Consider the following 11,312-nt stretch of genomic DNA (forward strand, 5'->3'; position numbering starts at 1 on the left):
CGTCAAACATTGACTTTGCATTTTGTTATTTGGTGAAGTAATCCAGATGCAGCGGAAAACTGAACTCACGTGCGTTCTGTAAAGGTTGACAACAAATTGGGCATATTATCTGCTTAAGCAAAACTTTGACATTATGGCTCAACGCAAATTTCCTCCGTGTGAAAAAAAGACTAATAATAAAGAAATTAATGCCATGTCTTCCATGTCAACTGATAACATAACCGCCTGATATGAGCCTAACAGGCATTTTACTCTCAGGAACTCGTTCCATATTTGGAAGAAAAGCCTTCATTGAGACTACGGTGATACGGTGGCTAACTACATTAGCTAGCTGTACCAATGTAAACGGGGAGGGCGGAGGGTGGGACCCAGCATTAATAACAGCGCTTTGGGAAGTAGGCGCGGGTGGAATGGTCTTCTGTTTACTTTCAGCCGTGCGAGTCGTCGTTGTGGTTCAACCAATATGAGGATCGGGCGAGAATTGGCAGGAGGTGAATGAAGGAGCTGATTGGTCTAACAAGGCACTGTTCACATCGCACAGGTGTGTGCGTGTGTGTGTGTGTGTGTGTGTGTGTGTGTGTTGCACAGGGCTGTGTGTGTGTGTGAGTATGTGTGCTCGTGGGCACAGGTGTGTGCATGTGTATGTATAAGCCCACAGGGGTGTGTGTGTGTGTGTGTGTATGGTGCACGGGGATGTGTGTGTGCATGGCCATGGGCACCGTTGTGTGCATGTGTGTGATAAATAACTCCTAAACCTGAGATTTTTGTTTTTCCTCAAGGCCATTCTATCTCTCGTCGCTCTCTCTCTCTCTCTCTCTCTCTCCCTCTCTCTCTCTCTCTGAGCTCATAAACCCTGAGGCGGGAGGGATGGACGAGGGAGGGAGGGTTAGAAGGGGGGAGGGAGGGAGGGAGGGAGGGAAGGAGGGTGTGTGTGTTTGTGTGTGTAGGGAGGGGGTCTCGGTTAACCAATAATTGATCTAAAGACATGCTTCACTCAATCTGTGGGCTGTTATGAGAGAGGGAGGAGAGTGTGTGTGTGTGTGTGTGTGTGTGTGTGTATGTATGTGTGTGTGTGTGTGCACGTATGTGCGTGCACGTATGTGTGTGCGTGCGCATGCTATTGATGTGGTTGGTGGTTTGGTGCTGAGGCGATTTCTGCCCTGTTACATGCGACCTAGCAACGACACGCGTGCAGTCGCCATGGAGACTCACACACACACCGGATAAAGGATAAAGTTATTTTTTGGTACCTAATTATAGGAAATCAGTGATAAGGGACTGAGGGGTGACATTTGTTGGCTAGTCACAGCTTCATGCTATAGACCCCCTTTATGTGAGGAAACCATAAGGTCCTCTACTGGGAAGGGTTTAGGGTTGACGCAGGAGAATGCCAGAACACGTAGCAAACACAACCTATTTTTTATGGGTTTTGCTCCAGCAATCCCACTTGCATTTTAAAGCGTGCATTAGATCATGTTTCCCTCAGACGGTTTCCGTCCTGCCAGGCAGAAAGGGTTTTGTTTTGCTGCCTTATGAGGTCAGGAAGTCGAGGTTAGGCTACAACTCCACCACCACCAGAATGTAACATCTCCGTTCTACCTGCGGTATCGGAGAAAGTGTCAGAGGAACTGACACATAACAAATAGAAGTCCATACTTTGTTCTCACTGTTGTTTTTTCTCCCCAGTAATTTCCTTAAAAATTCTGATTTCAAATGTCATTGGGGGAGTTGCGCTGGGGACTTCTATGTGACTCAGAATCTGACTCATTCTAATCGGTTTAACCGGTAAAATGTCATTGAGATGACCTGGGTATGTAGGATACCTTCTGAGGAGAACAACCATGCTTCCAAATCAAGTCACGACGCTTGACTCGGATCACAAAGGTACAACGGAACGGTTATTCTAGACTTTGCTGCAGAACTTACGAAGTATGCAACACTATCGCCAGTTCTATAGAGCTATGGTTGTTGTAGATAGAGCAGCTATATCGGCGACCTGCACTTGCATGGAGGGATTAAGTAGCATAACCTAAATCTCTTATGTGAAAGAGTGTGTTAAGCATTAGCTCAACTATATAATTTTTATATTATCCATGGGATTGACTGAGGATTGGTCATACTATAGCTCTCTAACCCTAGCAAATCACAGAATCAATCCTCCCAGCTCCCCAATTACCGATGATTGACATGACCGTCATTTTCACATTTCCAGACAGACACCACTTTATTTCTTGCACTCAACCGAAAAACCAGGAGGATAGTTGGTGCTGCCTTCTATTGTTTTTTTGTTTTTTTACCTCCTGCTAATGCTGTGACACATTCCCGACGCATTGCTGACGTGGATTGAAAAAGGGGCCTTTAGGCACCGTGTCCAGCAAGCTTCGGGTTTGTAATGTGTGGTTATCATCAGCAGGAGCTGCAGTCGGCAGATGCTGATGACAGAAACACAGCTGGTGGCCTTACAGCGTGATAAATGAACTGCATTTATAGATCGCTTTTCTAACCAGTAGCCACTCTGGTTATAATAGTGCGGTGAAATAGCGCTGTCATACATTTGATCTGTAAACTCTTTTTCCATCCACACCTAAACAGCAACAGCCCAAGAGGAAGGGGGAGAACACTGGAGAGCAGCAGGACGTAAAGGTGAACATGGTTTGGATTCCTGCCCGCTCCCCAATAGGCTAAAACTGTGACGGTTTAGTCACTGGGATCTGAGATGTCCTGATTACCAAAACAAACCATAGGAGGGGTGAGGTATGATTGGAATGAATTCACACATTGCCATCATCAGCTTTATGTAACTGGCAAGAGGAACATGACGTTGATGAAGAAGTTTCCGAGGCCTACATTATTGAAAAGGTGAATTATTAAGTGCTAAAAGTTTTTTAATTTCATCGAAGATGACTAATTCCTGCTGCAGCCCAAGGTAGAACACAGACCTAATTCCCTTTCAGACTCAAAAACAAGGCGGACAAAGTGGCGTTCTGATTGAAGACAGGATGCAGCGGAGGACTGAACGGTCTGAAGACCTTGTGTCAGGAAGGAAGGACGACAATCCATCACAAAAGGAGCAAGATTCCCTCAGCTGTCTACTGGTGAGGTGCCATCTCTAAATGAACCACTTCCAAACAAATCAACTTTTCACTATTACCACCTTGTGAACGTTCAGGTCAGCATCGGCATTCAATGGAACAGAACTCACTGTACTATAATAAAGGCTAATATAATATCTTGTCATGAGTATAATACATGTTTGAAATCCAAGAGTGGCTGGTCTCTGTGGAGACAGAGAGCTCCGTTCTGTCTGATGACAATCCCCTCTCGATAAAGGGACTTTAGAAGTGTTTGTCTGATTACATTACAAATGTCAAGCACATGTACACACTCTCACCATTGGGAGTGGGTTTGGTTGCCCGCATCCAATCGAGGTTAACCTTCTGGGAAACTTAAAGCATTATGTCTGGGCGAGTGTGTGCGTTGAGCCCCGTCTGGCCAGATGTTGACGTTAGTCTGACGCCACGGTGTGGTGTGCATTTAACATCCAACACCGCTCATAGCAGTGCTCGTACACAACCATAATGACATGGTTTGTAGCCATGTGATTACACCCCCCCCCCCACCTTTCAACAGTCCCCAGCCCAAAGTGTTTTCTTACTGTTCCTTTTGTCCATTGTGGGCTACCGTTCAAACCAGGCGGTGCGACAGGGTGGTTCCGTAGAAGAGGTCCCACTCCCCACGTCGATTTAAAGGGCTCACTCTAAAATAATGCAAACACGACCGTCCTCTTCATGGGACAAAACACTAATTAAAATCTACTTATGAATATTATATCCCAAGGCTTTCAACCGCTTGATTCCTCTTAATTCTACACACATGTTCACCTCAGTCTTGTTTTGTATGCAATTGATTGTCATGATTGTTTGAAACACAAGGATGTAAATCCCAAAATTGAAATCAAGAACTTGACTGATCCGTCTCCATCTTAGGGAGGGCGGCGTGTGGGACGGACGGCTCGAACTGAGAGCCGGAGCGACAGTGTCAACAGCAGGGCGCGTACAGAGATGGTCTGAGGTCAGGTTCCAGCGGTAAACACCGATGGACCCGCCGGGACATGGACTGCGAGCGTGTCTTTGGCGTCAGGCTGAAGGACGCTGTGTGACGTCAACCCGGGTGACTCACATGAGGGCCAGGCCGAGGGAGGTACATGGGGTTCAGGGTCACGTGACTCACATGAGGGCCAGGCCGAGGGAGGTACATGGGATTCAGGGTCACGTGACTCACATGAGGGCCAGGCCCAGGTAGGTGGCGCTGCTGCCCCAATACATGGGGTTCTCCGTCAGGCTGAAGGGGAACCCGGTCACCGGCTCATCCATCAGAATCCCAAAGTAGTCGCCTGGAGGAGGAAGGACACACACGCACACACACGCACACACAAACACAGATAGACACACACACATGAATATATAAAGATACGTGTAAACAGTATGGGGTCAGAAATAATTAGTTGAATTACATAGTTGCAAATCAAGGTGAAACAGCAGCGGCGAACTCTCTAGTGAACAAGAAGTAGGACACAGCAGAATGTATGGCCCGGCTACTTACCCTCACACACTGTACAAAGCACAGAGTCATGCACACACATACGCCTACGCACACACATGCACCTAACCTAAACACACGTAAACAAACACACACACACATACACACACATAAACAGACAGACACACACAGTTCCATGAGGTAGAAATGAGCTGTTGAATAAGTCATGTTTAACTGCTGGTCTCCTCTGGCTGTGTGTTAAAGCCGAGTTACATAAGGCCTTCATTATGCATGCTGCTCAGTCGCCTCAACTCTGAAGCAGAATAAAAAGGATATTAAGTGAACCAATGGGCCCCTGTGGACGAACGGGGGGGGGATCAGCCAAACAGGGAGACAACAGCCTGTAATAAACGCATCATTGTTGTGGTTTGCCTCCAAAGCCCCAAAGCCGCGCACAATGTTTGACTCGTACCTGCGTGGCCGAAATATTGCAATAATTATTCCGTCGCACAACGACAGGTTTTGAGAGCAGTCACGGTTTCAGGGGATAATTGGCATGCAAGCGATGTTTCTTTAAAGAGTTGGCGATATCAAATGCTTCATCAAAAACCCAAACACGACCGTAATATCTATATAATACTTTTATATCATAACATTAATAATATATATTATATATATTATTATATATGTATATATGTTTATATTTCTATATGTATATAATATATAAATATTATATATCAGGGTCAGCTGACAGGAAGGGCATCACCCCCTTTCTAGTTAAGCACTCCTTTATTTTTCTCTCCACAACTTGTACTTTTTACCTGCAGCAAAACTGTATAATTGTATTTGTGATGAGCATCTTGAACCCATCTTGAATACAGCATGAACTCTGAGCTCTGTCATGGCAGAATGCTTACGTATTCTGCAAATTAAAATTCACCTAAAAATAAATCTCTCCTCCAGGCTAACTCTGCACATGATTAATGATGTATGGAACATCAGGCTGGCTTAACTACACACCTGCCCGTGGAAAACGCACACAAACACACACACACCCACTCCGAGGGGCTTGACGAAAGGTTAACACGCAATTTAATTAGATTGCACAATTTTACTTGTCTTCCTTTGATATTTACTTGCATCAGCAGGTCACAATGACACAATTAGCTCAGCCAAAGGAGCCGGAAACTTGTGTACACACACACGGACTCCGACGCGCACACACACACACACACACACACACACACACACACACACACACACACACACACACACACACACACACACACACACACACACACCTAAATAAAGAAAGCAGCTCGTAGAATGATTGTCTTGTGAATTGTCTGGGTGTGTGTGTGGGTGTGGATGATGACCTGCGAAGTTTCCAATCAGTTGCTTCTCAGTGAAGGTTAATGCAACCTCACTTAGTGAAGGGTGAGGGGGGCGGGGACAGGAAAGCAACCACTACAACGGGGGGGGGGGGGGGGGGGGGGGGGAGTAGCTCAGGAGGTAGAGCGGGTTGGCTGGTAACCACGAGGTTGCTAGGTCAATCCCCTCCTCCTCCCGAGTGTGGAGGTGTCGCTGAGCAAGCCCAACCCTAACTGCTCCTAACGCGCTGGCTGTCGCCAAACTGTATCATGCACGAATTGGCTTCATTTAATTAACTCAACGGCTTAAAGCGATTGCACAGCGTCGGATATGTGAATGAAGGAATGTGTTTGTGCGTTGTCTGACCAGACTTGTGTCAGGGCGTTCTGGTGCATGTGGGTGTGGGAGTGCGTGCGTGTCAATTCACGTTCTGGGTTATGCACAGTGTGCGGATGAATGTTAATGCACGCGTGTGTTTGCGTGCGTGCGTGCGTGCGTGTGCTTGTGACCCACCGAGGAAGGTTCCGGTGAAGCCCAGGCTGAGGAAACTGGTGAGCACCAGGAGGCCGCCGGCCGCCATGAGGGCCGCCCCCGTGTAGAACACCTCCACCCGCTCCAGGAGCTCCCAGCGGGGCTGGGCCTTCATCACCACCGCCCATGCTGCACGCACCAACGCACGCACACACACACCAACGCACACGCACACCAACGCACGCACACACACACCAACGCACGCACACACCAACGCACGCACACGCACACCAACGCACGCACAAACGCACGCAGGCAGGCATGCACACAAAGACACACACACACACCAACGCATGCACACACACACAAAGACACTTCCACGCACAAACAAACACATACACACACACACAAAGACACATGCACACACACACAAGCACACACACACACACACACAAAGATACACGCACACACACACACACGCACGCACACCCACGCACACACACCAAACACACGCATACACACACACACACACACACACACACACACACATTATCATTAACCCCCCAGCCACCTCATATAACCATGTTCTCAGACAGAGACAGAATAACTCCATCGTCCACAACTCATGTAGCTCAGAGGGCCAACACTCATTCAATCCATCAAACTTTATTTACAAGGACTTCTCATGTAAAACGGCAATTCAAAGAGCTTAACGCAGGAAACGACACAACGTAATCCACACAAGGATTTCAGCCTTGAAAATGAAATCCTTGCTCTTCATAAAGGAGATACATAATGTTTCTGCTGCAGTTACGGAATCTCAGGAAGTGGCCAAGCTGTTTTTTCTGAGTAAAGGAGAGAAGAAGGGAAACGAGGAGGAGTAAAAACAGGGATCTTTGAGGGAGAAAGGAGGGAGAAGAAGTGAAATCTAATTATTTTAGAAAACAAGGGGTACAAAGAGTTATTATAGAGTAGAGTTTCATAAGTTACTAAAATTATGGAAGGAGAGAGAGACACGTAAGAGAGTTTAAGTTAGATTAGTTTAAATATAATACTTAATAACCCCCTGGAGTTCTTGTTCATAAGATAAATTAAATTATGAAACATATTATCCTCATTATACTTTAGAATTATAATGTCACTCAAGAGCTGTTGACTGAAATAATGAACGTGTTAATCAGCGATTTGGATGGACTGCTTCACAAACAAGCAAAGTGCAGCTCAGCTAATTAGCGGCCAAGTAGCTAATTGCCTGCTAGTTCTCTCTGGGCAGACCTTTGGTCTTAAAGAACAAGGGGTACAACTTTATATCTGTTCTGTTGCTCGCATGTCTATTGAGCTACCTCTGGGCATCCTTGAGCAAGATGCCCAAACCTCGACCTTATCCTCCATTATGTGTCTCAACCAAACACGGAACGGAGTTGTTGTGGAGAAAAAATAAACATATCCCCAAACAGATGAACAGATACGGGCTCCAGTAAGGGCATAATTTGTTGCTCAAGGATGAGAACACGAAAGGCCTTGAGAATTTGGGGCTGGGGGTCGGACTAAATGTGTAAGACAGAGACCACATGTGTTCCAACTTCCTTCCATACCTGTTGCTTGGCAACCGCGATAATCAGACAACTGCCTTCTGGCGGTGTATAAGCTCAGCACCACCGATTAATTGTAAAGTTTAACTCACAAAGTTGGCCAAACGGCAGGAAGCAGTTTGACTGTCACTAGTCCAACGTTTGCTTCTGCTATTCTGTATCTTCACATCGGCAGGGGGGGTGCAAACTGTCAGAATTTATAATGTTGTTACGTCTAAGACGCCACCCCCCCCCCCCCCCCCCCCCCCCCCCCCCCCCACCCGACCCGTCTACCACTGATGTCACGGTCAACACAACAAAACCAATGTGGGCGTGTTCAAGAGATTGGCATTTTACAATTATTATTGTTTTCTTTCACCTACATTCATCACACTTGTGAAAAGCACAACACACACACACACACACACACACACACACACACACACACACACACACACACACACACACACACACACTCTTCTGGGGGGGGGCAGAACAATGGATTTGGTTCAGTAGGACAGTGGGTCAGGATACCTGTGTTGAATTCAAAGGGGTCAAGGTTCAGTATGGTGGCCCTGCAGGGACACTACCACTGTGAATTGAATGAGCAATAAAAGGGGACAATGGTACCTTGGGCAGGTGTGACAAAGCTCAGAACGCTTTCGCTGTCAAAAAACTTGATTTCTATTGATGTGTTTTCCCCCTCCTGCCTCAATGTGGAAGATGTCTTCTAAGTACGGCTGGTAGAAAACATCCCTGGTGTCTGAACACAAACGCATCCCTGAGCAATGGATTTCTAACCCCTCCCTGCTCTTGGTTACTTTGGGAAGAACCCTGCTCATTGACTAAACAAAGAGTAAAGAGTAAAGAGTGGTAAAGAGTGTCTTGGCTAGACATTCTGATTGTGTATTTACATTCACATTCAGCAATGAACATGTTGTTGTGTTTCTCTGGAGGTCAACACATTGGATGCTCTGTTGTCTTATGTACGAATCAGAGTGTCCCGCTCGCAGAAATCAAGTAAAGAAATCAACCATTTAAATACAGAAAATATTGATAATGCGCCTGTGATGCAACTAAGCGAATTGTCTCGAAGAACATGACCTGATATTCAGTTCAGAAGGAAAGTGGTCATTTGAGATCAGACGCAAAACTGTCAAAAATCAATCATTGTTGAAATGAATGTCGCGTTTTTGCTAAACGATAAAAGGGAAGCCTACAGCTCCAAGATGGTAATGGTTTTATTGACGAGCACAAGGCTTTTCAAACGTTTGGGTTCCGATCAACGTCTCCTGGTGGGCGGCTCTGATTGGCGGGTCAGGACTACACACCTGGACAGGTCAGAGGGTCTGAGAGTCCAGCTGTTTAGGATGCAGCTCTTACTTTATCCAGCGAGACAGTCTGCAACAGCTGCTGAGATTAGGAAGTGCTCTCAGTGCTCACACACAACCTCCAACACCTAACACACTCACAAAAACACACAACTCAAACACACACACACACGCACACACACACGCACACACACACACACACACACGGAGATGTGTCTGTAGAGGTTAGTCATCGCAGCACTTTTCAAGCGCCTCACAAGGTTGACCTACATTGGTTATAGAATGACGGATCGGACTAACAGCAGCAGCATCAGAGGCCACCAAACATAACAAGGATGTATGTGTGGGACTTATTAAGCCCTAAACGCTCACACACACACACACACACACACACACACACACACACACACACACACACACACACAGTGACATACGACTGGCTCTTTATGAACATACAATCACCTGCACTACCAAACACACACACACAGCTGAACACAACCTTGTACACACTCACACTGTAACACAAAGCTGGTAACATGAATCACGTGGACTAACAAACACACACACAGCTAACCACAACCTTGAACAAACATAGGCGCACACAAACACCCACAGGGATACACAGACAGTTACATGCAACCGGACATGTTTACACAGCCACATACACACACAAAAAAACACAATAACAATGTTACTACACTCATACACGTTATGTATATGTACACAGAGGCTTTCATTAACACACACACACACACACACACACCTTTATGACATGCTGTGGATGAACACGGCCTGTGTGTGTGTGTGTGTGTGTGTGTGTGTGTGTGTGTGTGTGTGTGTGCGCGTGTGTGTGTGTGTGTGTGTGTGTGTGTGTGTGTGTGTGTGTGTGTGCGTGCGTGTGCGTGTGTGTGTGTGTGTGCATGCTTGCGTGCGTGCGTATGTGTGTATGTGTGGCAGGTATGTAAACACATATGAGGACAGCTCTGGAGATGCAGCATTTTATGAATGGCGGGGGGGGCAGGGCATGTGGTCCTTCAACACATCGTACATTCAACCCATCACACACACACACACACACACACACACACACACACACACACACACACACACACACACACAGCAGAGACAGCAACCGCAAACGCCATAGCAACAGCCTCCCACAAGTTCATGAGCATCGTCTGCGGTGGAGTCAACTTCATGAACTGCAGCGTTCAAACAATGAAAGAACAGACTGGAGGAACAGAACAGGATGTGACAGAATGCTGTAGAATAGAATGGGATATGATCGAATAAAATAGAACAGAACAGAACACAATGGAACCGAGTCAAATAGAATAGGATAGGATATCACATAATATGATGGGATAGAACAATCAGAACTAATGAACTTCAATACACGGCGTATGACATCTAATTCAGACCCCAGTCACTAAGGAGCAGGGAGGAGGGGGCAGTGTTTCCCCCAGCACTGTAAGGTTAATAGGGGCCCTATCGTTGTTACGGCGGCCGCCTTAACAACGATAGGGCCCTTGACTACCAATGTATTGAAAGAATTTTTTTAAAAATATATATTTTATTATTTTATTAGTATGCATTAATAAAGTACAAAACATACTTTCATAAATAAGGATTAAACATGGCATTGGTAATACTGCTCACAACAATAGTCGTGCCATAAAGCTTTTTGAATGGAATTGAAACGGCGGAAACTGGTGGTTGTATATATTATCGCGAACTGAAGACTGCAGGGCCACGAGATAAACCTCCCCCCCCCCCCCCTTAACTCATATATATTAACATTATAACATTAATTCATATATTATCTTATAAGAATGGTACACACACCGCGTCCGTAACAGGGTTTAAGACCTAAAATAGCCAGGGACAGCAAGGCAGTTTATTGCATTGAACGCCAGCGTCCGAAGAACAGTGGTTGCCAAACAGGATATGAGAGCAAAATGGAGCGTACATCACCGCCCCACCGGCTCTGTGTTTGGTGTTGTTCTGTTACTTGGTGATTTATGTAAGC

At 46.1% G+C, this 11,312-nt stretch overlaps 1 protein-coding gene across 1 annotated transcript in view; it reads right to left on the reverse strand.

Annotated features, from left to right (window-relative positions):
* The window catches only part of pemt (phosphatidylethanolamine N-methyltransferase), a 44,555-nt gene that overhangs the window by 12,177 nt on the left and 21,066 nt on the right, over positions 1 to 11,312 (reverse strand). The window contains 3 exon segments of the mRNA XM_079757361.1: positions 4,282 to 4,393; positions 6,424 to 6,565; positions 6,567 to 6,570. Of these exon segments, the coding sequence (XP_079613487.1) occupies positions 4,282 to 4,393; positions 6,424 to 6,565; positions 6,567 to 6,570 (258 nt within the window).

This window comes from Pollachius pollachius (assembly GCF_949987615.1).
Source record: "Pollachius pollachius genome assembly, chromosome: 19".
In the NCBI taxonomy this organism is placed as follows: Eukaryota; Metazoa; Chordata; class Actinopteri; order Gadiformes; family Gadidae; genus Pollachius; species Pollachius pollachius.